General features: G+C 60.2%; 4 protein-coding genes across 27 annotated transcripts in view; 1 reads left to right on the plus strand and 3 right to left on the minus strand.

The window, feature by feature from the left end:
• The window catches only part of LLGL2 (LLGL scribble cell polarity complex component 2), a 33,091-nt gene extending 32,101 nt beyond the window's left edge, over positions 1 to 990 (minus strand). For 2 of the 3 annotated variants that reach the window (XM_049114554.1, XM_025467984.3), the window contains exon 1: positions 835 to 990. The gene's annotated coding sequence lies outside the window, so the exon portion shown is untranslated. Of the gene's footprint in view, positions 1 to 582; positions 764 to 834 lie in introns of those variants that run through there. The other variant, XM_049114552.1, reaches the window with a different exon arrangement.
• A 258-nt stretch (positions 991 to 1,248) lies between these two features.
• CASKIN2 (CASK interacting protein 2) lies at positions 1,249 to 24,343 on the plus strand. Of its 3 annotated transcripts, XM_025467978.3 has the most exons (21): positions 1,249 to 1,834; positions 6,790 to 6,853; positions 11,437 to 11,981; positions 16,138 to 16,189; positions 16,716 to 16,813; positions 17,217 to 17,362; positions 17,464 to 17,559; positions 17,655 to 17,785; positions 17,970 to 18,078; positions 18,398 to 18,506; positions 18,741 to 18,835; positions 19,306 to 19,567; positions 19,687 to 19,808; positions 19,899 to 19,959; positions 20,039 to 20,130; positions 20,312 to 20,422; positions 20,501 to 20,602; positions 20,715 to 20,853; positions 21,018 to 22,493; positions 22,581 to 22,803; positions 23,239 to 24,343. In XM_025467978.3, exons 3-21 carry the CDS (start codon positions 11,888 to 11,890, stop codon positions 23,327 to 23,329), a joined length of 3,609 nt encoding a protein of 1,202 aa, XP_025323763.1. In that variant the 5' UTR covers positions 1,249 to 1,834; positions 6,790 to 6,853; positions 11,437 to 11,887; the 3' UTR covers positions 23,330 to 24,343. The 3 variants fall into 3 exon arrangements, with proteins under 3 accessions (XP_025323763.1, XP_025323762.1, XP_025323766.1); XM_025467977.3 differs by lacking the exons at positions 1,249 to 1,834; positions 6,790 to 6,853 and adding an exon at positions 10,176 to 10,316; XM_025467981.3 differs by lacking the exons at positions 1,249 to 1,834; positions 6,790 to 6,853 and adding an exon at positions 10,176 to 10,316 and having other exon boundaries at positions 11,868 to 11,981.
• On the minus strand, positions 2,058 to 9,158 carry TSEN54 (tRNA splicing endonuclease subunit 54). 2 transcript variants are annotated; one of them, XM_025467983.3, is made up of 11 exons: positions 9,012 to 9,158; positions 8,732 to 8,896; positions 8,567 to 8,630; positions 8,400 to 8,483; positions 7,997 to 8,095; positions 6,941 to 6,993; positions 5,122 to 5,223; positions 4,259 to 4,902; positions 3,556 to 3,616; positions 3,082 to 3,198; positions 2,058 to 2,566 (listed from the first exon to the last, which is right to left on the minus strand). In XM_025467983.3, exons 1-11 carry the CDS (start codon positions 9,065 to 9,067, stop codon positions 2,416 to 2,418), a joined length of 1,596 nt encoding a protein of 531 aa, XP_025323768.1. In that variant the 5' UTR covers positions 9,068 to 9,158; the 3' UTR covers positions 2,058 to 2,415. The 2 variants fall into 2 exon arrangements, with proteins under 2 accessions (XP_025323768.1, XP_025323767.1); XM_025467982.3 differs by having other exon boundaries at positions 4,259 to 5,001.
• TMEM94 (transmembrane protein 94) overlaps positions 23,918 to 25,234 on the minus strand; it is a 35,769-nt gene continuing 34,452 nt past the window's right edge. For all 19 annotated transcript variants that reach the window (XM_025467966.3, XM_025467965.3, XM_049114560.1 and 16 more), the window contains one exon: positions 23,918 to 25,115. In XM_025467966.3, the coding sequence (XP_025323751.1) occupies positions 25,043 to 25,115 (73 nt within the window). In that variant the 3' untranslated portion in view covers positions 23,918 to 25,042. The remainder of the gene's footprint in view (positions 25,116 to 25,234) is intronic.

Below are 25,234 nucleotides of genomic sequence, written 5' to 3' on the forward strand. Positions count from 1 at the left end.
GAGTTCACCTTGTCTCAGGTGAGAGCCCGAGGCCGCCACACCGCGGTTCTCCTGGTTACAGTCAGGTCCCCCCACAGCTAAAACTCAGCGCGCCTACAAACTGCCCGGCGAGGGCAAACCAGGAGCAAGCGTTGCACACTTAGTTCAGCAAGACGATATTTTCCCCTTCTCACCAAGTCCCATCGTATCACAGCGCAACCCCACCCCCGGCGTCGTGGAAAACACACCGGATCTCGATGCCTTCCCTTAAAGGTGTCCAAGGCCGCCACAGGCGGAGAAAGGCCCAGAGACCGAAGTCCCTCCCGCGGGCTTCCTGCGTCCGGGGATTAGGAGGCACAAAGGGCCGGCAGGGAGCGGGCCCAGATGGCAGGGGCAGGCTCTAAGCCGGCGAGGTAACGCGCTGCGGCCGCCGCTCGCGGAGAGCCGGCTACCTGAGCCGCGCGTCGCCAGCCACTCGGGCCAGGCGCCCTGCACGTGGGCCCAAGGTCCCGGGATCCCACCCCCGCCCGCGGTGACCTCCTGCACTCAGCCAGGCCGGGCACTTGTTTCCCCGTTTCCCCAAACCAACAGTACTAGGCAAACCTGGAGCTCGAATTCCGTAAACGCGGACGGATCAGGCAGGGAAAAGTTCCCAGCCGCACTTCCTACAGGTGTCTTTCGCCGGGACGAACGGAGCCCCGGGATCCAGGGCGACGCGCGCGCCGACCCGGGCACAGCCCTCCCCGCCCCGCCCGGGGAAAGCAGGGGTCCCGGCCCTCTCCCGCCTTCCCGCCCCGAGCGGAGGGCGCTCCGAGGGGGCGGACCCGGCTCGGTGTTTCCGGGCCCGCGCCTCACCTGGAGCCCCAGGCCGGCCCCCGCCCGAGGCCTCGGCGTTCCACGGCCCCCGCCGCCGGCTCCGCTCACTCCGCAGCCGGGCCACGGGCTGCTGGGCGGCAGACTCCTTCCTGCTCACCTCCGGCGCGGCGAGCAGGGGGCGGAGCCGCCGCTATTTACATAAAGGGCGAGCCGGACGGGCTCGCCGAGCCCCGGGCCCCAGCGGCCCCGCCCCCGGGCCTGGCCCCGCCTCCCGCAGCTCGGAGCCGACGGGGCGGGCGCGCAGCGAGGGCGCCCTCGGGGGGCGGGCGGCGGCCGCTCTCGGGCCAATCCGCGGTCCCGGGGAGCGCGGGGGCGGGGCCGCGCCGCCTGAATATGCACGAGGCGCTTAGGGCCCGCCCCTGTCTCACCTGAGCACACCTGGACTCAGGACGGCGCGCCGCGCCCAATGTCCTGCCGCGTCCGGGAGGAAATAGTCCCTGGGACGCGCGGCAGCCTGGCCCGCCTCCCAGGCCGGACCGCGGAGGGGAGCCGTCCCTCCCCCCGCCGGCCCCGAGCGGCCGAGGGAGGGACGTAGCCGGGCCTGCTCTTCCCGAAGACGCACAACCCAATCAGAGCGGGTGACCGGCGGCCACTGGGCCCGGTTTCGGGACCCCACGGCGAGGTGGCTTGGGGACGGGGGCGTTGCCGCCAGGCGCCTCCCCTCGGGGCGGGCCCCGAGCCCGGACCCCAGTCCGCCGAGTTGCTGCGGAGTCAAGAAGGCGCCCGAGGCCCCAAAGGACAACGGTGACCAGTTTTTAGCACAACTGCGGAGCGAGGTGGAGCGACGAGAGGCGGGAGCGGAGGAGGCGCGGAGGCCAGGGGTGCGAATGGCGCGCTCCGAAGCCGCTAGCGTTCAAGCCACACCGACATGGCGCCTCTCCGCCGCCCTTCTACCCCGAAGCGGGGAAGTTCAGGGAAGGCCCGATGGAGCGCCAGCCTCCTCCCCGTGGACGACCATTGAGAAAGCCAAGCTGATTAGGTCTGTGATTTCCTGTCCCCTGGGCGCAGGGCCTGAGGAAAGTGCGGGGTCGCGTTCTTGCCCTCGCGGGGACCTAGCTCCCGCACCAGAGAAAGCACGGTCTGCGGGTTGGCAAAGGAGGGGTGAGGGCCTGGAGCCTGCTCCACGGACATCGGGACTTGAGGGGTGGTGGCCTGAGGCTCGGGCCGGGCCGGGGAGTTTTGCACCATCTCCAGCCACAGCATTAGAGCGATCTATTTTTTAATGGCTTTGGCTTTATCGCACGAAGCAGGCACCCTCTCGATTAAAGGCACAGAGTCCTCTCTTCTGCCCCACCCCGCTGGGTCTCTGAAATCTAGTCCTGAGTTCCAAAGTATCACTGCAAGACAGCAATCTCAGGCCTGGGACTATGGAAGCCAGGTGGGGGGAGGGGAGGGGCATGGCTTCGTTCTCCTGCAAGCATCAGACACTCAGGGCCAAGGCCCAGACTAGCCCCTGAAGCTACAGGTGAGTCTGGGTATAGGAGGCAGCTGAGATGGTCCCTGAGAATAGACAGTCCAGGTCCCCCCGAGCAGGTCCCATGCCCTGCCAGAGCGGTGTCATTAGTGTTCCAGATCTCTGGGCAGCGTGAAGTCCCTGAAGCTGTAGAAGGAGATGTCTCCATGATCCACCAGGGCAAAGATCAGAGGAACATCCCCACTCTGGTAGGACAGCCGCTTGAGGGTACAGAGGTCTGGAACTGGCTCATCAAATCTGCAGGGATAAAGTTAGACAGGGAGGTAGGCACAGGCCGCCCATAAGCTCTGAGACCCCAGCCCTCTCAGGCTACCAGGGAGGGGGGAATTAGACAAGAGTTGGGAGTGCAAGAACCCAAATGGCCTCTGGACTCTCCTGTCTGCAAACTGCATGGTTCTAGTAAGTTCTCCAAGAGTGACCAGAGCCTTGGTTGAGTACCAGGGCTAGGAAGAGTGAGGTTCTTACCACTCATAGCCTGTGAATCCCTCTGATTCCCAACCCTTCTGCTGGGTGAGCCCTGCAGTAAATTGGCACAGGAGAGAGACTGCGCAAGATGCCAGAAATGAGGGCTTAGGACTTGGTATGCTCTGGTTCCTATAGTACTGACTGGCTGTGTGGCCTGCATCAATGACAGCTCTCTGGACCTCTGGTTCCTCTCAGATTGGCAAACTGGCTAGGGGTGGGGAGGAGAGGTCCACTTGGTTTACAAAAGAACTGGCAGCAGCCTGGGGGTAGGGTCACTGGTCTCGTACCCACTAATGCACATCCGGGCGTAGGGTTTGCCGGGGTTATTCTTTCGGAATGTGGCCACAGCATCGGCCTGATAAATGTCAAAGCTGATCTCCAAGCCCCCAGACTTCTCCAGCAGCCTGTGGACAGAGGAAGAAACTTTAAGAAACAGGGATCTTTCTCCTCCTCTCCCTTTTCTTTCATGCCCCGCTCTTTCCCTCCCACAGTTCCAGGAAGCAGCCTCATCCACAGGGATGGAGGTCCTGCTGTGAGGTGCCACTTGGGCAGGGGGAGGTTTGGCTGCCTACCTCAGAATCCTCAGGCTTAGTCCACCTCTTGCCTCTCATCCCTCCCTCTCCCCTAGACACATGAGACTCAGCCAGGCTGAGGGCCCTGGAATGATCCCCCAGCTCATGCCCAACTTCAGGAGTCAAGTCCCAGCTGCCAACTGCTGGCAGCCAAGGTACTATGGAGACAGGCACTACCTGGAAACTCACCGGGCACCTCCATCAGCAAGGTGTGTGGTCTGCAGCACAGAGATATGCTGAAGGGCTATGGCTGCAAGGACAGTGAAAATAAGGTATTGGGGAGGGAAGTCAACCATCTGCAGACTCCTCTGATGTTTCTGAACCTGCCATCTAGTTTAGGGTTGCCAGACTTAGCAGATTAAAAAAAAAGTTATAGGTACGTCCCATGCAATATTTGGAGTATACTTATGGTGACATCTCCCGTGTTCTCATAAGGATTATAAAGAATCCTGAATCTGTTAATACCAATCTTGCCCTATTAGTTCCATTCTTAAACACACAGGGCATACAGTAAGCCTTCCTTTGATTTGGCCAGGAGATGACCTCTTGCTCCCCTCTCACAGAGCTGCGAGAACAGGGGACCACAGCTAGTCGGTGGCAGAGCTATCCACATGTATCTTGTTTATTATTTTAAGGATGTAGTTGTAGTTTCGTTCCCCCTCGCCTCTCCCTGGACACTGACTTGCCATTTCCACGCCTTCCCACATGGGTCCTTTTGCTGCTTTCCAGGAGAACAGACTCCTTATGGGTTCCACTCCCCTGGATAGCTCTCTCTGCCCCATCTTTCTTAAGCCTCAATTGGTTATGGCCAATCCATGCCCCTTTCAAAGTCTTTTGATTCCTCAGCTGCTAGGAGCCTGTGGGGCTTTGGCTGGGTGAGGGGGGCGGGTACCTGGGGAGTCTGCCTGGCCAGGACTCAGCAAGGGTCTGACAGGTTGTTCCCACAGGTGTGGGGGGCGGCTCTGGCTCTTCTGCAGACACCTCCTCTGCAGCAGCTGCTTGTACTCCTGCCAGTTGGAGCAGCACTGCACCTCGGGATCTGAATTTACATCCTCCCGGAAGCGCTGGGCCTCTGCTTGTTGCTCCCGTTCCCGCCTGGAGAGCTTCTCCTTCCTTTGGTTCAGCTTCTGGCACCAGGATTCAGCATCTGTCTCCCGCCCAGCGACATTGGCTGGGAGCAGCTCTGGGGCTGGGGCAAGCAGAAGGGTGTGGCGGCTATCTGAAGCCATGTTGGGGAAGGAGATCTGTTCAAAGTTCCAGCGTGGCTTACAAAACCCCTTGACCCTGTTCTCTACTTTGCCACTCTCCGGGCTGCACCCCACCCCCTCGTTAGCCAGGCCAGGCCAGGGCTCCAGGGCTCCCAGAAGCTGAGATGGGCCCATTGGGCCCTTTACAGGGCTTGACTCCTGAGGTTTCTCCTCTGGGCATCGGCTGTTCTGGTTGCAGGGAGGTGGGCTGGAGGCTGTCAGGCTCTCAGGTGTCTCATCCACCCCCTGTGGGGGATTCTCCAGGGCCTTGGCCTTCTTATTAATAGACCTGAGGGACGTGAGGAGGAAATGCAGCACGTCTGCTCTTGATTGCTGAGGTGCACATGTCCCACACATATTATACTGCCTCCAGGATCCTACAAGGGAGCTGCCCAAGCCCAGCTCTTAAGCCAATGAATTCTCCAAGGTCCCCAAACCAGCACTCCCTCAACAGCTCTGCTCCCCAGAACTCCCAGGGGGCAGGGGGTGGCCATGTGGGGAGCATTACCGAAAGCTGGAGCTCCTCCTCTTCCTTTTGCCATTCTGATCCTCTAGGCACTGGGCACTGCCATCCAAGTTCAGCTGTCTCTCATAAGGGGACAGGATGGAACTGTGGAGTGAGAATTGGGTGGGCAACAGACCATCTCCTCAGCCTGGAGTTCCCAGGGGGAATTTGTGAGGGACTGGCCCAGAGGATAAGTTAGGGGGCCAGAGTCAAAGCCAAACCCAAGGGCTAAGTCCCTGGGCAGACCTGCAAGCAGGGTAAATGGGGGCAACCACAGGGGCCTGCCTGCTCATATGTCTCTGCCCAGGCCTCTGGGATTCACCAGTGGCCCCTTTGAACAGAGATTTACTGGAACTGGGGCTCCCACACAGCCAGCAGTAAATGATTAATCATGGGTGAGAAAAATCAAGAGAAACGGACACTTGGAAAATAAGAAAAACAAAAATACTCACTATAACACTTTTGGTTCTTACAAACACATCCTGTCTCCGTATTTTTTTTTTTTTCTATCAAAAATGGCATTGTACTGGGGCACCTGGGTGGCTCATTCGGTTAAGCATCTGCCTTCAGCTCAGGTCATGATCCCAGGGTCCTGGGATCAAACCCCACATCAGGCTCCCTGCTCAGCAGGGAGTCTGCTTCTCCTTCTCCCTCTATACTCCCTTCCAAATTCCTGCACTCCCCCCCACAAATAAATAAAATCTAAAAAAAGAAAAGACATTGTCCTAATATACTACGGTTTAATCTTTTCTTACTCTCAATAATATATTATGGACATAGCCCCTTACGATGCTAAGGCTGCACTGTCCAAATGGTATCCACTAAACAGAAGGGGCTATTAAGGTTAAATTTAAACCCATTAAGATTAAACAAAAATTCAGTCTCACAGTTGCACAAGCCACATATATTGGACAGCAGAGGCCTGGAACGTTCTTATCACTGCAGAAAGTTCTACAGGACAGTGCTGCTCTAAGGGATAAACTCTAATTTGTGTGACCATCCCTTCCCCATTGAACTCACAGGATGTTTTCAAGTTTGCCAATTTTGTAAAGTGATGTTTTGTGTAAGCTCCCCACTAAATGCACGTTCTATAGGGGCAGTGATTTTGCTCTTTGCTATTCCTCAGCAATGAGCACAGTGCCTGGCACCCAGTAAGGGATCAACAAATATTACTGAATGAATGAATGAACATTCTCACAGGTGAACTTACGTACACTTCTGTGACTATTTCCTGAGTATATATCCCACTTTTAGGAACTAAAAGACATACCTGTTCTAGAGCTTTCGTGACATGCTGGGAAACAGTAAAGAGTATACCAGTTTCCACTCTTTAGCTGATGGTCTCTGTGGCTCTTAGCAATGCTGGGCTACTAAGGTGATCATCTTTAGAGGCCCCAGAAGGAAAGAACATCTAACTTAGCAAAAGGAATGTGAGACCCTACTCAACTATTAATTCCTCACTTGGCCCTTCATTCATGCATGCACTTACGAATCTGCTTACACACCTACTAAGGCATCGTTCTGGCACTACAGCTATGTGCCAGTGCACTGTCCTGAGCTATAAGTGCTCAACTGTTATCTGTGGAGGGAATGGGCTGAAGATGGGGCTCAATTTGATAACCCAGGATGAGCTGAAATGACTGAGACTTGTCCCAACGTGTCTCTCAATAGGGCACTTCCAACAAAGGCCCCCAGCCCATGCCCAGGAAGCTGCAGCTCCAGCGAAGGATTCCAGGTAACGAGAGGCCATTTTCCAATTTGGGGCTAGTCTACCAGGTCCCAGGACTGGAACAAATGGGAGGAAAATGGGATCGGGATTTACCCTGGTTGGAATCGTCGAACCACATAGCCCAGTCTCTTCAGGTGGCTGAAGACCTCAAAGAGAAAAAGTAAAGATCAGAGGTCCACCTTTGAAAATACCAAACAATCCCTCCAAACAGGAGCCACTCCCCACACGCACCCCCCTCCCCCGCTCCTCCTACACACCCCAGTTCCACGCCCTGGGACTGGCTGGACTATATTCTGTTATAAACACCCTCTCCAAACTAAGGCCTGTTTCTGAATTCCTGTCTCTTGCCCACCTTACTATGGGCACAAATGACACTGAGCAGTTTCTTGATTTAAACGCAGAATCTCAGAAAAGCTGATACATGATGAATCAGGAAAAGAACCAGGTGCTAGCATGCTATGATACCAAAGCTGTCGAGAGTGAAGCTCCTGACCACAACATGAACAAGAAAGTGGCAAAAGGTGATAGCACACCCCCTGCCCGTGCTACTCCACCCTACACCTCCAGACACAGGCAGGGTAGGAGTGGTCTTTGGTAAAGAACCTGTCCATCCTTGTGTTCTGATACCCACATCAGAGAGATGTAAGCAGGAATGCCCCTATCCTGTTTGATCTCTCAGCAGCCTTCAACACAGCTGACAACTTCCTTCTCTTGGCTCTGTGATACCACCTCTCCTGGTTTTTGTCCAGTGTTGTCAGACGCTCCTTGGTCCCTGTTTCTGGCTCCTTATCTTCTCCCGTACCTCCTCACAACTGAAATGCTCCAGGTCTCAGACACAACCCTCTACTCTGCCCTATGGTTTTAAACACCATCCATGTGCTCATGATGTCCACATTTATATCTCTAGCCTTATGCTCCTCCCCGGCTTTGTTTTCTTCCCAGCCCTCAGTTCTGTGAAGTCAACCATTCAGTTGGTGCTCACTTATTCCCAATTGCCACCACTAGGATGCAAGCACCATGTCAGCAGAGCCCTTGGCTGTCTTGTCCTGGCACACAGCTCTGCGTCCGGCACCTCACTGGTACTCACTGGTGTCTAGCACCTGATTCAATGGATGGGTGGCTCCTCTCCTGGGAGAGGGTGGCAGATACCTGGTACTGCAGAAAAGTCACAGCGTCCTCAGTCAGCAGTAGCTGGTAGGCCTCCTGAATAGACAGTGGCAGGTCTTGGTGGAAAAGTTGGATAGAGCCCTGGAAGTGAGGCCAACCACTCAGCTTGTGTTCCCTCCTGCAGTGGCTCAACTAAAGGAGCAACTTCCAGGCAGTGATATAGGGGCGCCCCCCCCCCATCTCCAGCGTCACAACAAGAATGTGGCCAACCACAAAAGGAGGGCACCACCCCCTCATTTGAAGGGAATCCCAGCTCTCTGCACGGTATTCTTGTCTCCGGTTGTAGAATTCGGGTTACAAGCTTCTTGAATTTTTCTCCAATTAAAACACGTCCTTTCAGGTCCTTGCTCCCAACCCTTCCTCACGCTCCAGGGGCCCCACTCACACACTCCAGCAGATACAAGGCCTCTTCGGGGTGAAGCCGCTGGCGGCCCTGTTCCGAGAAGCCCATGGTCTGCCAGAATTTACCCTGTGCAGGACCCACAGCAAATGTCACCAAGGAGCCTGCAAGGCGGAGAAGGCGGGTCCCCCTCCCTGCGCCCCGCCGCTTACCGCTGGAGACTTCAATTCCACGAAGCCCTCTTCCGGCCTCCACTCGGCAGCCACCAAACTGCCCCTGGCCAAGAGCGGGGAGAGGGTCCGTCTGAGTGTCCCCCCGCCCAGGGGCCGCGGTCCGGCCGCCCCCGCCCCCGCCCCGGCCCGGCCCGGCCCCCTCACAGGCGCTCCACGCGCTCCTCCGCCAGCAGCTGCCAGAGCTCCTCGCGGCACACGCGCAGCCGCTCGGCCTGGGAGGCCGAGCCGTCGGGGAGGAAGTCCTTGGGCCCATGCGAGCGCTGAGGCAGCTTCTGGGACCGCGAGCGGGCGGCGAGAAGCTCCCGGGCGCTGCGGAAGGAAGGGACGCGGGGTCAGCGCGGCGCCCTGGGGCGCGTCCGGGGTCCCCGCGCCCTCCCCCCAAGCCCTCTCCGCGGGCCCCGCGCCTCCGCGGGCCGGACCGCACCTGAGCACGCGCCCGGCGGGAACCTCCACCGCGCCGGGCTCGAGCTCGGGCTCCATCGGGCCGCCGTCTGCGGCTGCGCGCGCACCGCCCCCGGCCCGCCCACCGCCGGAGCTCCGCGTGGCCCTAGCGCCCGCGGATCCTCCCGCCGCGCCACGAGCCCCCGGCTCCACCAGCCGGCTTTCCACGACTCCCTGGCCGGCCGAAGCCCTGCCAACAAGTTTGCGCCGCGATTCCGCGGGCAGAGAGACTGCAGGTGTCTGGATTTGTAGGAGCTCGCCTCTCCTCCCAAGCCGTCCTCCGGGATCCTCTCTAGTAAAAATCGAGGAGCCCGGCGTCTCAGAGCGTAGTGTGGACACTCAAATGCGTGACCGTCCCCTCCGCAGCCCCGGGCCGCTTAGCCCTCACCACTCAGGCCGGACAAGGAGGAAAGAGGGAGGGTTTAGAGGAGGGAGAGTCATGGGTTCCCGCATTCCAGCTTCGCAGACTGGCCACCGGGGAGTGTCAGATACGGTCTGGGTGGATTCAGACGTCCTCTGGGGCTTCCGCTGGGTCCCTTCCTAGGGGCTCGGAAGCCGGGTTTCGCGGGCCGGGGGCGGGAGGAGCTGTCCGGCCCACGATGGTGCTGAAGCGCCACTCCAGCCAGTCACCAGCACCTCCTCGAGGCTGGGGTCCCCGCCGCCGCCACCGTGGGCCGCTCCGACCTGGTCCGCTAGGTGGCACCATTGCTCCAACCAGCGGCTGGTGTCGGCGCCTGTGGCCGCGGGCGGAGGTCACTGTGGGCGTCCCAAGAGGGGCGAGGGGCGAAGAGGAAAGGGGGCTTCCCGAGTGGGGTCCCCAGGTCTCGGCTTCCAGACCCCTTCACATCACGTCTTCTCTCCCACTCAGTCATCAACAGGGCATCTCGCCCTTGGGTCTGAACTCCAGGGCCTCAGGTCCCGGCCGCTCCGCCACTGGGATGCTGGGCGCGCACTCCGGTCCCTACCGCGCCGTTTCACCTGGGCGCATGCGCTGACCCGGCCAGCGTGCCCGGTCCGGACGGACGCAGCGGGGGCGGGGTCTGGCAGGGCAGGGGCGGGGCCGCGGGCGCTGACTGACAGCCCGACTGCGAGGCCGGGACGGTCCCTCCGCTCGCGATCCGGCGGGAGGGAGGGGGGAGGGGCGGGATTTCCTGCGGGAGGCGCCGAGCCGGCCTTGGAAAAGGAGGAGAGGGAGGAGAAAGGGGTAAGGGGGGCAGTGGGAGCCACCGTCCAGAGTGCCAGGGACCGGGCAGGGCCAGCCAGACCCCCGGCGGGGCGGCTGGGAAAGGTGAGACCGCGGGGCCTGCGCGGGGGGTCAGCACCTTTGAGGGCGGGCGCAAACTAACTTTTCTTTCGGGATCGGCGGGCGCCCTCGTCTCTCTGCTCCTTCCGTCCTTCTCGCGCCCCCGTTCCGTCCTCCCGCATCAGTCCCGCCCGCGCTGGGCTCTCCCGGTCGCTCCCGCCGCTTTGTTCCCTGGGTCGGCCTGGGTTGGGCTGGGTTGGGGGATTGCGCGGCGCTGGACGGGCATTCCGGGGGGCGGGGGAGCCAGCCCGACCCCAAGCACTACCGGGGGCGTCCTCCTCCTGTGTTGGCTGCGGGCGAGAGCAGGAGTCCCATCCGTGTCGGGCTTGGGACGTTCTGGGAGTAAGGAGACCCCAGCTGGGGCCCCAGGCCTGCATGGGTCTCATGCCACGGGGCTCGGGCAACAAATTCCTGGCCACTGAGAACTGACGTAAGCTTTTCTGCAGCGAAGTCGGGGCTCCGGGCCTCAGGTTCAGGCTTGGGGGGCCACGCAGCCCAGTCTCTCAGCAGTGCCCCCAGCTCTTGTCTCCTCTCTGCCCAGCTGCTTTCCTCTCCCGCGCAAGGGGTGAGGATGGGTCAGCAACAGGTGCTATAAAGCCTCCCTGTCCAGCAGTCAGACACCCGCCAGAAATGGGGAGCTGTAAGCTCCCCACTCCACCCTCTGAATTCGTAAAGAGCCTGGGGCTAGGGCATCCAGCTATTACAGTAAAGCTTAGATTGGGAGGAGTGTGGGGGCAGGTACTTTCCACAGGGAGTGACCCTTCCAGGCCTCACCTCCTGGCCCACCAGTTGTCTGTGGGTGTCAGAGCCCCGGGCTGTGGAGAACAGGCTGCTGGGCCCAGCCTGCCCCAGTGTGTCCTGTTGCCAGCTGCCCCTCCTGCCTCAGGTTGAGGTGCTGCCAGGTGCCCTGGGGCCTCCATGACTCAGCCTCCCTCTCCCAGAAAGTCACCGCCTCCCCCCAAATACTCCTCTCATGCCTGGCAGCTGTCTCCCTGCTTTGAGTGGCTTGGCCCTTCCTTGACTCAGAAGGGCAGCTAGGGTGGTTTGGGGGCTCCCTGGAAGCCCTGTCCTACTCTTCTGAGCCCCGCTTTTGGGACCCTTGCAGGCCTGGCCCAGCCTTCAGCAGAGGCACTGCACCTTTTCCAGACCCCTGAGACTTGTCCACTGCTGCTTCCCGAGGCCCGAGGGAATGCTGACTGCTCTCTGGGTGGGCATTGGTGCTCCTGAGCCACGCTGGGAAGATTGGCGTGCCCAGTCCCAGCCCATCCCTGGGCCGTCAGACGCGGCAAGCAGCTATCTGTCCGGGTTTCCACACGGCCTCCACCCCCTCAGAGATCGGTTTTCCTGCTTGTGGTGGCTGCTCATGAAACATTTTGAGGGAGTACCCGTCAGTGCGTAACAAGAAGCCCCCTGCTGGGACACCAGACAGGCTCCCCCAGGAGACACCTGGCCCTCCAAAGGTCCAAGGCATGGCACCCTGACGCCTTGGCTTAGACCTAAAGTTTTCCTGCCTCTGCCCTGGACTCCTGATCCCAGAGCCCAGCCCAGGGACCGGAATGGGTCGTGAACAGGACCTGATCCTCGCCGTCAAGAACGGAGATGTGACTGGTGTGCAGAAACTTGTGGCTAAGGTCAAGGCCGCAAAGACAAGTGAGTGCTTGGTGGGGTGACTGTCTAGCAGAGATCCTGCCCTGAGTGCTCAGGCTGCGGAGAGAGGCTTATGGGTCTTTGATTTGGGGTCTTGGGGTGGGAGGACTGTTCTGTTCTCTAAGGAGTGACTGTGGGAGAGCCATAGAGGGAGCTGGGTCATCCCTTGCTGTGTATTGTTAGGCAAATCATGTAATCTCTGTGGACCTCAGTTTCCTCACCTATAGAGTGAATGGGTTGAAATGCATTCATTCAAGTTTGTTTGAGTGCCTACTGTGTGCCAGTTTGTTCTAGGCGCTGGGCCATTATGTGGCAGCAGTGAATAAAATAGACCAAAATTCTTGGCCTCATTGGAGTTGCCTTTAGCAGGTGGTTTTTCTGATGTCTTCTTTGGAGGCACGAGTTTTCTGGCAGTGGGCTGGGAAAGACTGACTAGCTGGAGTTCCAACCCCATCCCCCGATTCAACAAGAGCATTTCTGCATTTATGTTGCCTTAATGGGGATGCCTGTAAGATCACCTCAGAAAAGAGGGATCTACTGCTTAAAGCAAAGCTCATTGCTTTCTCAGCACTTGCTAAAGCCCCTTCCCCTTGACTTTGCTGCCTGTGTGCCCTGGGAGGGCTGTGGCCAAAGCTAACTTTCTAGAGGTCTCTCCAAAGCCTGGGTCTCTAGTCTTGACAGACTTGTGGGGGCTCTATGCATGGGTGGCCATACCTGAACCCCATCTCTTGGGTACCTCTGTGGTGAGACTCCCCCCCCCCCCCCCCCCCCCCCCCCGCCAAGGAGAGTGGATCTCTGGGTTTCAGGGCAAGCTGTCTCAGCTCTATCCCAGGAGACCCTGGACCTGTCCCCGGAATTTCTAGACCAGCAGGGGCAGGAGGTAGCTCCTGCCACCAGACTGGGGCTAGGGAGGGAGGATTTCCCTCAGAGTGCTGGGGCTCTAGCCCCAAGACATACCTTAGTCCTATGCACAGCCAGCGGGCACCCCCCCCCCCCCCCCGCCCCAGACAACATGAAGGCATCTAATTATCCTCACCCACACCTGGGAGTTTGGGGGTGCCAGAAGGTTGAATTTGAAGGGCCTGGGAGTTGTGCAAGTGGGTGTGCACCCACTTGCACACTAGGGCAGGAGACCCAGGGTATGGGGAGATGGAACTGGGCCAGGGGGGCTGGGGAGCACAGGTAGTGTGATCTCTGTGCCCTGGGGAAGTGGATACCAGGTGAGCACAGTGGGAGGAAGGTGCCAAGGAGGTCCCGGAGTGCCCTGGAGGCCCAAGAGTGGGAGCCCCTCCCCCTCCTCCCCCTCACCTCTGTGTTGTTTTTGGCGACCTGCCCAGTAGGGCTTTGGTGGAGCTGCTGTTGGCCTCACGGCCTGGGGCCTCGAAGTTAGGCCCTCAGGAGGGCAAGTGGGGTGGGGTCGAGAGGCCAGTGGTGGGAACCTCACAGCCAGGCTCCTAGGCTCTGGGAAGGTGCCCTGTGCCCCAGGGGAAATGTCTGTGGGGGAAGAGATCCCTTCCCTCAGCCCCAGAGGGGACTTGTACATTGTATAGGCAGTATGTAGGCACGGGCACAGAGTGACAGAGTCCTGGGACTCCTTGTGAGGCCCTGGCACTGAGCCTCCCCTCCCAATCCTCTGAGAAGCTGGGAAAGCTGGTGCAAGAAGGAGACTCACAAGGCGACATTTCAGGAACCTGTAGGTTATGAAATATTCTAAGCGCTCAATTCCCTGTGAGATGGGTATTTCTATATCTTCTTTACAGATAAGAAAACTGACACTCAGAGAGGATTAGTGATTTGCCCAAGGTCACACAGCCATTTTGTGGCAGATCAGTCAAGTCCCTGTCCTCTCCCCTCTGCTCCTGCTCCTCAGAATTACCTAGTGATTGTTCTGAAAGTGCAGGCTCCCTGTTCTCCCTCAGAATGAGAAGCATCACAGAGATCTGGAGACCGCAAATCAGAAAGTTGTCCAGGTGCCTCTAAAGCAGTCTCAGAAGGGAGGCCGGGAACTCCTGCCCCATATCCCAGAAGGGCGAAGGAAACTGACAGAAAGGGAGGTGTCAGGGCTCCCCCTTGAGAGCTAGAGCTAGAGCCTTCTGGTTGGCCACTGGGAGATGCTGTCTCTTTGGCTTCTATTTGCTGTCTGGTCACTGGGGGGTTGGCATTCCCTGCCCACCCAGGTCCTCTTGATGGAGCAGGTGGCTGGGAGAAGAAGGTGCCCCTGCCCTGCCCTCCCTCGCTCCCCTACTCCCTTTTCTGAGCTGTCTCCTTCTCTGGCGGGAGGAAATGGAGTGGGCTGAGGGTGGCCCAATGAGCTCACATCCTCTGCCTGAGCCTAAATCAGGAGCGACCCTTCCACCCCCAGAGCCAGGCCGGGAAGAAGGTTGCACTGCAGGGGAAGTGCCTGGAGCCACTGCCAGGAACCAGGACCCTCCGCCCTCCAGCCAAGGTCCCTAGCCCAGTCACTCGGAGCCTCCCCCCACAGCCTTTCCGGCCATTGTTCTGGAAAGAACAGAGCCACCCAGCCTGGCCCTGCCCCTGTTCCTGTCTATCCCTCCTGTCACATTGTCCTGCCACTCCCCGGAGGGACTGTATCTCACTACTGGGCTACTCCATCCTGGGCTGTCCAGGCCAGCAGCAGGTGGAGGGACTTTTCTGTGTCTCCTCCCCGCCAACCTCGTCATCTTCAGTGACTGGCTGGCCAAGGTCGTGCGGCCAGTAAGGGGGAGCATTTGAACCACACACTTCCTGCTCCTAAAGCCCCTCTCCTTTGCAGTGCCCTGAGTGACTCTCTCTGACAAGGACTTTCCAAGGAGGCCAGAGGAAGGCTGGGAGGCCTCTGGTTTTTTTCCAGCGGCCTCCACCCGCTCACCCCTTCTGTCACTGCCCAGCTCTGTATTTACCTTTTCTGCATAGCGTATAGTGTGATTTGGCTTAGCCCTAAACGTGGCCGTCCCCTCTCTCCCCATCCCGTGCTCCTCACTACCGTGTTGATCCCTCCCTGTTGGAATGAGGCCCTGTCTTGCTGGGGTATTCAGGGGCCCACCAGGGCCCGGAGGGCAGGCCTAGACCAGCATGCTTGGCACCCTGCCCAGCCTGGGTTGAGCCAGGCCTCCTTCCCAGCAGGGGTGGGTTCCAGCAGGAGGCAGGGGCCCGCCTGTGACAGACATTCCCCTTCCTCTCCCAATGCTCATCAAAGACTGTCCCCTCCTGTGCCCTGGCCGGTGCATGGAGCACTCCTGCCTGAATCCTATCGCCCTCCCCGATGGGGACCAACCAGTGTCCTGCCCATGCCCCTGGCTCCTTTGGCCACCACCCAGCAGAGAGCCCTCTGCTGGGGCATGGACATCTCTGCTGGGAGCCTGTGGGTGCAGAATCAGCAGTTACTCCCCTGACAGGAGCCAGTGGGGGACTGTACCAGTTTTGCCAGAGGACAGCATGTGGACAGTAACAGCTAAGGCGTAAGGAGCTCTGAAGGGTGACGGCCACGGCCCCCCTCTGTGGTGTGCCGACAAGAGTCAGGCATAATCCTTACAACTCTGGTGAGCAGGATCTGTGATTGGCCCATTTTACAGATGAGGACACTAACCCTGACAGGTTAAGTGACTTGCTCAGGATCACACAAGCCAGTACATGGCAGAGCCGGGCCCAGTGCAGGTCTGTCTGATGCCACCTTCTTCACCCCGCTCCACTCAGGGATGTCCCCAAGCTTGAGTCCAGCCCCAGCATCTGCCCTGCTACCTCCAGCGTCCAGTGGCCCTCTCCTTTCTCTCCCAGCTCCCTTGGCCCAGTGGGACAATGAGACTCTCCTTGGCCTGCTCAGGCAGGAATGCTAACCATGCGCTCGTGGGCCTGTCTGTTGAGGGCATGGCATGCCAGTACCCCCCTTTCCCGCCCCCTCTGGCTCTATAAACAAGCTGGGGACCCAGGGAAGCCAGGCCCCTGGTGCGGCTACTCCCTGTACTGGGCACTCTCAAGCTGATGAGCCTGTGGGCCAGTGGGGAGCCATAGGGACAGGACAGCCGAAGGGCCATGGGGCAGGTGCTTTCTTGCACACCAAGAGGTCAGCCGGATTCAGCAGCGGAAGGGAAAAGTGATTGGGATGCAGGTAAGGACAGATCATTCTAGGGTATCCTGATGCCTTCTGCTCTGATCCCCCCAGAGCTCCTCGGCTCCACGAAGAGACTCAACGTCAACTATCAGGATGCTGATGGGTGAGTGTGAGCCCGCATCCCTCTCCAGAGCTGTGGGGTGGGGGAGGGGTAAGGGGAAAGACCTGGGCCCTAGAGTCCCTTCCCCTGTCAAACTTGGCCCTTGAATTATGTTTGCTGAGAGCTCTGGTTCCTGCCCATCCTCCTGCCTGTGGCGCTATCCTCAAGTGAGGGGAGGGAGCCCTAGTGCCTCTCTGAGGGGCCTCCTGGGTCAGATTCCTGCTAGGCCCCCTTTTCTCCCCAGAGGGTAGGAGCCCTCGGGCTCCTGCTCCCACGGCCCCCTCCCCTGGGCTGGCTGGGGGGGGAGGCCAGACAAACAGGCCTCTCAGCCCAGACACTGAGCCCTTTCATGCCGTAGCCCGGCTGCTCTGCGCTCCCACGGCAGGGCTGGCAGGGTGGGGGGGCGAGGGCACAGTGGGCAAGTCACTCAGCCCTGCCAGCCTCCAGGATGAGTCTGGTGTGGACGACCAGGATTTGGGGGGTGGGGGACTGCTCACTCAACACCCCTACTTTGTGTCCCCCACACCAGATTCTCTGCTCTCCATCATGCTGCCTTGGGGGGCAGCCTGGAGCTCATAGCCTTGCTGCTGGAGGCTCAGGCCACTGTTGACATCAAGGACAGCAATGGTGAGACCCCAGTGTGTCCCCTGGCCACACCCTGTGGTCACAGTTTGCTCCTGTGACATCCCAGCAATGCTAACATGGGTTGGTGTAGTTTCTCTGGCTTGCGGATCCTTTACCTCTTTAATCTTCACAGCCTTCTGGGGTGGTGAGTGGTTCTAATACCCCGTTACCCAGATGAGGAGGCTCAGGTTACCTTCCTGTCGTGAGATCCCCCCAGATCACCTCTGGTGGGCCAGATGGGATTTTGACTTCAGCCTCATGAACCAGACATTTCTCTGACCAAACCAGCATCACTCCCCTTGGGTCTGTCTCCCCCTCCAGCTGGGGTGGCTCTGGACTCTGCTGAGCTCCCTCCCCTGACCCCATAGCAGCCCAGGACCTCCTCAGATCCGCTTCCCTCCTGCAGGCATGCGCCCGCTGCACTACGCAGCCTGGCAGGGCCGGCTGGAGCCAGTGAGGCTGCTGCTGCGCGCCTCTGCAGCTGTCAACGCCGCCTCGCTGGATGGGCAGATCCCACTGCATCTGGCTGCCCAGTATGGACACTATGAAGTGGTACGTGAACCTGCCTACCTGCCCGCAAGGGGCTCTGGAGCAGTGGAGGGGGCGGGGAGGCTGGCCAGGCCAGACTCCTCACTCAGCTGCCTCCACCCCAGTCAGAAATGCTCCTCCAGCATCAGTCCAACCCATGCCTGGTCAACAAGGCAAAGAAGACACCCCTGGATCTGGCCTGTGAGTTTGGGCGGCTCAAGGTGAGGCCTGCAGCCCTTGGGTACTAGGTCCTGGGCACCTGTGGGGTGAGGGGGGCGTCTCAGGAGGAAGCCCTACTGGGTGCCGCTTGCTATAGGTGGCCCAGCTGCTACTGAACAGTCACTTGTGTGTGGCGCTGCTGGAGGGTGAGGCCAAGGACCCGTGTGACCCCAACTACACCACACCCCTGCACTTGGCTGCCAAGAATGGCCACAGAGAGGTCATCAGGTACCCACTGGGTGCCCCCCCACCACTTCCTCATCCCCTTCCTGCGGAATGAGTGCTGTCCCCCTCGGCTCCCTGCCCTGCTGCCCTCTTCACCCTTGCTCTGGATCATTCTCCCAGCCCCCAGCAATCTGCTTCCTTTCCTGCCCCCACCCCCATGCCTGTGACTTGCCCCCCACGCCCACAGACAGCTCCTTAGAGCGGGGATCGAGATCAACCGGCAGACTAAGACCGGCACGGCGCTCCACGAAGCCGCACTGTACGGCAAGACGGAGGTGGTACGGCTGCTCCTGGAGGTGGGTGTGGGTGCCTGGCCACCCTGCACACGTGTGCGGAGCTCCCCTGGGTGCCATGGCCTAGAGCCGCTGTGGAAGCATGCCACAACATGGTGTTTGGGTGGGCGGAGAGCAGACCCACCTGGTTCAGGCCCCCAGCTCTGCCTCTCACCAGCTGAATGACCTTGAGCACCTCCACGATCCTATCTCTGAGCTTCCATTCCTTCATCTATAAAACGTAAAAATAGTAGGAACCATTCTCCTCCTGGGCAGCCGTGAGGATTGGGGGAAGTGGCAAGCACAGTGTTTCGTGCACGCTTACACTGCACTGTGCACCCAGGGCGGAGTGGACGTGAACATTCGGAACACGTATAACCAGACAGCACTGGACATCGTGAATCAGTTCACCACCTCCCAGGCCAGCCGAGAAATCAAGCAGTTACTGCGGGGTGAGTGCATGTGAGAGAAGACCCAGCCCAGGGTAGGATCCAGAGCTTCTCTGGTGCGTACTAGGAAGGGGAGCAGGAGCAAGGTCCCAGGAGCAAGATGTCACCTTCTTGAACCCAGCGCTAGTCAGGGGACCGCTGCAACGGGATCCTGGGGGAGGGTTGTGGATGGGACCGGACAGGTGGGAAGATACCCTAAGGACCCTCAGTGGACGCCTACACTGCATCTTCTCTCAGAGGCCTCAGGGATCCTGAAGGTGCGAGCGCTCAAGGATTTCTGGAACCTCCACGATCCCACTGCTCTCAATGTCCGGGCAGGGGATGTCATCACGGTGAGGACCTGGTGCAGGCATCCCTTTGCTAGCACCAGTGATTGCTGTCACTTAACGTGGGCACCTGCTGTGGATCAGGCTCTGTGTAAGGTCTTTAGGTGTACTGTCTCGTTGAGTTCCTCCCCATCCAGGTAAGGAAGGTGCTATTTCTATTTCCTTCCCAGAATGACAAAATTGAGTCTTAGAGAAATTAAAATGGTTTGCCTGAGATCATATGGCAAGCAGTAGCATTGGGATTTGAATCCAGGCTGATTCGGGGACCCTTGTTTGCCCTGGAGGCACACAGAGAGGGTTGGGCCTGAGCCGGACGCCGGCAAGTAAGGGCAGTGCTCTGGGTGCTCTTGGGCATCAACTTCCTGTGGGAAGAGGAGGAGCTGGACTGTGGCTGGGGGGCTGGCTGGCTGCTCTTGTTTGGTGCAGGAAATGATTGTTCTCATTGTCACCCCCCCCCAACACCCCATCTGCCACAGGTGCTTGAGCAGCATCCCGATGGCCGCTGGAAGGGCCACATCCATGAGAGCCAGAGGGGCACGGACCGTGTGGGCTACTTCCCCCCAGGCATCGTGGAGGTGGTCAGCAAGCGGGTGGGCGTCCTCGCACCTCGCCTCCCATCTGCTCCCACCCCCCTGCGCCCAGGCTTCTCTCGGACACCACAGCCCCCTGCCGATGACCCCTTACACCCTTTAACCTATGGCCAGCTTCCTCGGGTGGGCCTCAGCCCAGACAGCCCAGGTACATCCTCCCAGAGGGCAGTGCCAGGCACCAGGGTGGGCATCTGGCCTTGGCAAGCTGCCAGTCAGCTGTTGGCAGGGCCAACTGGGGTTCAAACTTCTTTGCTTGTGCCCCTGCAGCAGGTGACAGGAATAGTGTGGGCAGTGAGGGCAGCGTGGGCAGCATCCGCAGTGCCGGCAGCGGGCAGAGTTCCGAGGGCACCAATGGCCATGGCACTGGCCTTCTTATTGAGAACGCCCAGGTAGGAGAGAGGGGGTGTTGGGACCAGGACAGAGCCCTACACCCTGCAGTCAGCCCCCCACCTGCTGAGTAGACCCTTCTCTGTCTCTAGCCTCTGCCTTCCATGGGAGAGGATCAGGTGCTGCTGGGATTGCACCCACTACCCCTGGCAGGTAGGAAGGGGATAAATGGTACCTGGGTGGGCATCCCTCTACCATGCCGCTCCTGATTCCAGTTCTTTTCCTCCCAAAGACAACCTGAACCACCGCCCTCTGGTTCACTACCGCTCTGGGGAACAGCTCTTCACCCAGGATGTGAGGCCGGAGCAGCTGCTGGAGGGGAAGGTGTGACCTCCACTGGGAAGTGGGCTGTGGGCTTCAGGGGGCACAGTGGTGTGGGATGGGTGCCAGTATGGACTCAGGCCAGGCCCCTAGGGGAGGCTGGAGCAGGTGGCTGGGCCACGGCCTCGGCTCTTCCTCAGTAGACACGGCTCTGTTAACTTCAGCCTCTGCCCCTATGCCACAGGACGCTCAGGCCATTCATAACTGGCTGAGTGAGTTCCAGCTGGAAGGCTACACCGCCCACTTTCTGCAGGCTGGCTATGATGTGCCAACCATCAGCCGTATGACTCCTGAGGTAGGTGCCACAGCAGGAGGGCAGTGGAGGGCCCAGTGGGCGCCGGAGGGGGCCTGATGGCACGAGTCTGTGTGGCAGGACCTGACGGCCATCGGGGTGACCAAGCCTGGGCACAGGAAGAAAATCGCCTCAGAGATTGCTCAGCTCAGCATTGCTGAGTGGCTGCCCAACTATATCCCGGTAAGCAGGTGGCTGGCACCGGCTCCCACCCGCAGCCATGGCCATGTGGGCCCATCCTGGCTTGGGGGCTGCAGCGGGCCAGGGAGCCAGCTCCCATGGGGTCCTTTTCCAGGCGGACCTGCGGGAGTGGCTGTGTGCGCTAGGGCTGCCGCAGTACCACAAGCAGTTAGTGAGCAGCGGCTACGACTCCATGGGGCTGGTGGCCGACCTCACCTGGGAGGAGCTGCAGGAGATCGGAGTCAACAAGCTCGGTGAGGACTGCCCTGGGGCCTCCTGGCCGGGCCCCCACGTGCCTCCAAGGGTCTCTAAGACGTCCCAGGGTTCAAGCCCAGCAGGGAGAACGGGGTCCAGGAGGGGCTAGGGTGGCCCTTTGCAGCCCTGGCTAACCCTGTGGCCTCTACCCGTCCCCTCTCAGGTCATCAGAAGAAGCTGATGCTGGGAGTGAAGCGGCTGGCCGAGCTGCGGCGGGGCCTCCTGCAGGGGGAGGTCCCGGTTGAAGGCGGCGGCCGCCGGCTAGCCAGAGGCCCGGAGCTCATGGCCATCGAGGGGCTGGAGAATGGGGATGGTCCAGCTGCCACCGGCCCACGCCTCCTCACCTTTCAGGGCAGCGAGCTAAGCCCAGAGCTACAGGCAGCCATGGCTGGGGGTGGCCCCGAGCCACTCCCCTTGCCCCCCGCCCGCTCCCCCAGCCAGGAGAGCATTGGAGCACGCTCACGAGGGTCCGGGCACTCACAGGAACAGCCTGCCCCCCAGCCCAGTGGTGGAGACTCCAGCACCCCACAGGAGAGAAACCTTCCAGAGGGCACGGAGCGACCCTCTAAGCTTTGTTCCCCACCTCCTGGCCAAGGGCCTCCCCCTTACGTTTTTATGCATCCCCAGGCCTCACCCTCTAGCCCAGCTCCGGGGCCACCTCCCGGGGCACCCCGTGCCTTCTCCTACTTGGCTGGTCCTCCTGCCACTCCTCCGGACCCACCCCGGCCCAAGCGCCGGTCACACAGCCTGAGCCGTCCGGGCCCTGCGGAGGGGGAAGCAGAGGGGGAGGCTGAGGGGCCAGCGGACAGTGCCTTGGGCAGCTATGCCACCCTCACCCGGCGACCAGGACGCAGTGCCCTAGCGCGGACCAGCCCTAGCCCGACCCCAGCTCGAGGGGCTCCCCGCAGCCAGTCCTTTGCCCTTCGTGCCCGACGCAAAGGCCCGCCACCCCCACCCCCTAAACGTCTCAGTTCGGTTTCTGGCCCCACCACAGAGGCGCCTTCGCTAGATGGAAGCCCGGGGCCTAAGGAGGGGGCCTCTGGGCCCCGAAGGCGAACACTGAGTGAGCCAACTGGACCCTCGGAGCCCCCCAGCCCGCCTGTGCCAGCAGGGCCCGTGTCGGACACAGAGGAGGAGGAGCCAGGGCCTGAGGGGACGCCCCCATCTCGGGGCAGCTCAGGGGAGGGGCTCCCATTTGCAGAGGAGGGGAACCTGACCATCAAACAGCGGCCGAAGCCAGCTGGCCCCCCTCCCCGGGAGGCGCCTGTGCCCGCTGGCCTGGATTTCAACCTCACAGAGTCAGACACTGTCAAGCGGAGACCCAAATGCCGGGAGAGAGAGCCTCTGCAGACGGCCCTGCTGGCCTTCGGGGTGGCCAGTGCCACGCCCAGCCCCTCTGCCCCCCTGCCCTCCCAGACCCCCAGCGAGCCCTCCTCAGCTGCTCCCAGCCCTCCCCGGCTGGACCCTAGCAGCCTTCCAACTCAGGGAGCTCCAGCACCCCTTTCTCCCAGCCCCCAAACCCAGCCCTCTGCACCCCCCTGCCCCGGGCCTGCTCTGGAAAGCTCAACAGGTGATTGGCGGCACGGGGAGACAGAGCCCCCAGCTTCCCCCGCTGCCCTCATCAAGGTGCCAGGTGCAGGTATGAGGCAGGGCCTGTGGGAGGGGGCACTGTTGCAAAGGTTGTGGCCGGCCCATCAAGTCACAGCCAACCATTTTGTCTCTGCAGGAACAGCCCCCAAGCCTGTGTCTGTGGCCTGCACCCAGCTGGCATTTTCAGGCCCAAAGCTGGCTCCCCGGCTTGGCCCCCGCCCCGTGCCTCCTCCAAGGCCAGAGAGCACTGGGGCTGTGGGCTCTGGCCGGGCCCAGCAGAGGCTGGAACAGACCAGCTCCTCCCTGGCAGCTGCATTACGGGCCGCAGAGAAGAGCATTGGCGCTGAGGAGCGAGAGGGGTGAGGGGCGCTGGGTGCTGGGTACAGGGAGGGAAGGGGCTACAGTGGAGGAACAGCTCTTCCTCGATCCTCTTCCCCGGGGTCCTGGGATGTTGGCAGGGGACGGGAGCAGGGGGGAGGGTGCCCAGACAGATCCTTAGGCTGGGGTGACCCTTACTGGAATGGCCAGAGCCCAGGTTCTGAAACCACCCAGATCTGACCTGTGGGGAATCCTGGTGGCTGGCCCATAGAGGCATGTGAGCTGGAGCACATCCCTTCCTCCTGAGCCCTGTACACGTGAGGGGCCGCAGCTCCTGCTGCCTCGGGAGGCTGAGAAGTAAGATGCACGCAGAGTGCTTGGCATCAGCCAGGAGTTTGAGAACAGCCCCCAGCCCACCCATAGCCCATGGGGTGCAGGCCAGTTTCTGATCAGACCTGGTCCTTCCCCCGCTGCAGCCCTCCCAGCACCTCCGCCAAGCACATTTTGGATGACATCAGCACCATGTTTGATGCCCTGGCTGACCAGCTGGATGCCATGCTAGATTGAGCGCTTCTGGTGGCCTTCGGAAGTGCCCATCGTGACCTGCAGTGTCTGTCGCCTTTGCCCCAGCGCAGAAGCTCTTGCTGCCTGAGTGCGGGCCCTCCTGCTACTCCAAGCCTGTGGCTGTCCACGCAGCAGCTCTGGAGGGCAGTTCCATGGGAGGCTGAGGGGACTTGTCAGAAGCTGCTATCTCAGCAGAGCCCCCTCCCAGCGTGTAATCTGACCAGACAGCCCCTCCTCCATGGACAGGGACCCTGGTAAGAGCTTCCTTCCCAGGAAGGTGGGGGCAGGGCTCCTGCAGTGTTTCCTCTGCCCTCTCCCACCCCAAGGGCCTGTGGACACCTGCTGTGCTGTCCGACACATTGAGGGGCTGGTGAAGGCTGGGTGTCTCACCAGGTCTGCACAGTGTACACAGGACATGTAAATAAGTGGCCAGGGGCCTGCTCTCTGTGGTGGTGGCAGTACCCAGGCCTGCCCCCCCTTCCCCAGTGAGACAGAGCTGGCACAAGCAGAGACAGTGGGATTAACAGATTCCCCAAAGTCCAAACTTTTTCAACTTGTAAATGTTATTTTTTAAGCAGAGAGAAAAGCATATATTTTAAATGGAATTTATTCTATCTATAACCGCCTGAGAGGACACAGGGGAGGGGGCTTCGGACCACAGCAAGAGTGCACTGCTCGCCTCGGGGCTGGAGCCCAGTCTGGTTGGCCCAGGCCCCGGCTCTGTAACCATTAACCTCTTCTCCCAACTAACCCCAATGAAAAGTGTCATTCCCCGTGACTGGGCTGTGTGTTTGGATCTGTGCCACGGACCTCTGAGCCCAGGGTTCTTGCCCGAGCTGGACCCGAGGGCTCCCGCCAGTGTGGAGGGAGCAAGGCTTGGGCTCTTCCCTCTCCTCCCCCTTGGGGCTCCCTCACCAGCCGAAGCCTTGGGTGGGCCCCTCAGTGGCTGCCTCATGGACCAGCCACAGATATTTGTTAAGCAATTTACAAGTTTTAATACAAACCAGTCTACATTCATTCCTAAAAGGCTCATTTCCAGTAAAAAATATACACCAGTAAAAACATTCTCACAGGAGAAATAGGGTGAGGGGCCAAAAGGAGCCCTGGGCCATAGCCCCAAGACTGACGCTCAAGGCCAGCGTGGAGGCAGGCACAGGATGAGGTTCCAGGGCAAGGCAGGGGGCTTCTTCATCTTCAGATCTGAGCGTGAGGCTCCCCCACAGAGGGAGGGAGGGAAGTACTTGACCACCTCCAGGCCCCTCTCCCAGGAGGACAGGTGGGGCGCAGGGAGGGTGCACTACCACTGCTATCATCAACAGTGGTCTGTCTGGACCCACCACGGTGGCTGCCACTGAGGCCCGGGCCCCATGGTTCTTGGCTCTACTTGGAGACCCCACAACAGAGGGCCCTGGGTTAAGAGACCCTAAAGGAGGACAGCCTGCAGGTGGAGGAGGCTAAGGTCCCCTATACTAAGTACACTGGGTCATACATTCAAGACCAGACTGTCCTGATGCTGAGGCCATGGCTCACCAACTCCTCCATGGGAAAGCCCTGGTGGTACGGACAACAGCTGGGTCTGACGTGGAGCCCGGCCTCCAATGCCATGGGGCACAAGAGGACACCCAGAAACATTCATGATACCAACTCCCCAGACTCAGAAACTGGTCTGCCTGTGGCCCTGGGGCCAGGGCAAATATGACCACAGTGGCCAGTGGCTCAGAAGGGGGAGTTCATGCCCAGCTTGGTTTCAAACTGCAGTTTCTGCCGCTTCTGGTAGCGAACCCGGACCCTGGTGGGGCAGGAAATGAAAAGCACAGGTTAGAGCACAGGGCAGGACCCCAGGGATGGAGGGAAGTACAGGCCGCGGCCAAGTGGGAGAACAATGCCCAGGACGCTACAGGCCTCAAG

The sequence above is a fragment of the Canis lupus genome, chromosome 9 (genome assembly GCF_003254725.2).
Source record: "Canis lupus dingo isolate Sandy chromosome 9, ASM325472v2, whole genome shotgun sequence".
Lineage (NCBI taxonomy): Eukaryota > Metazoa > Chordata > Mammalia > Carnivora > Canidae > Canis > Canis lupus.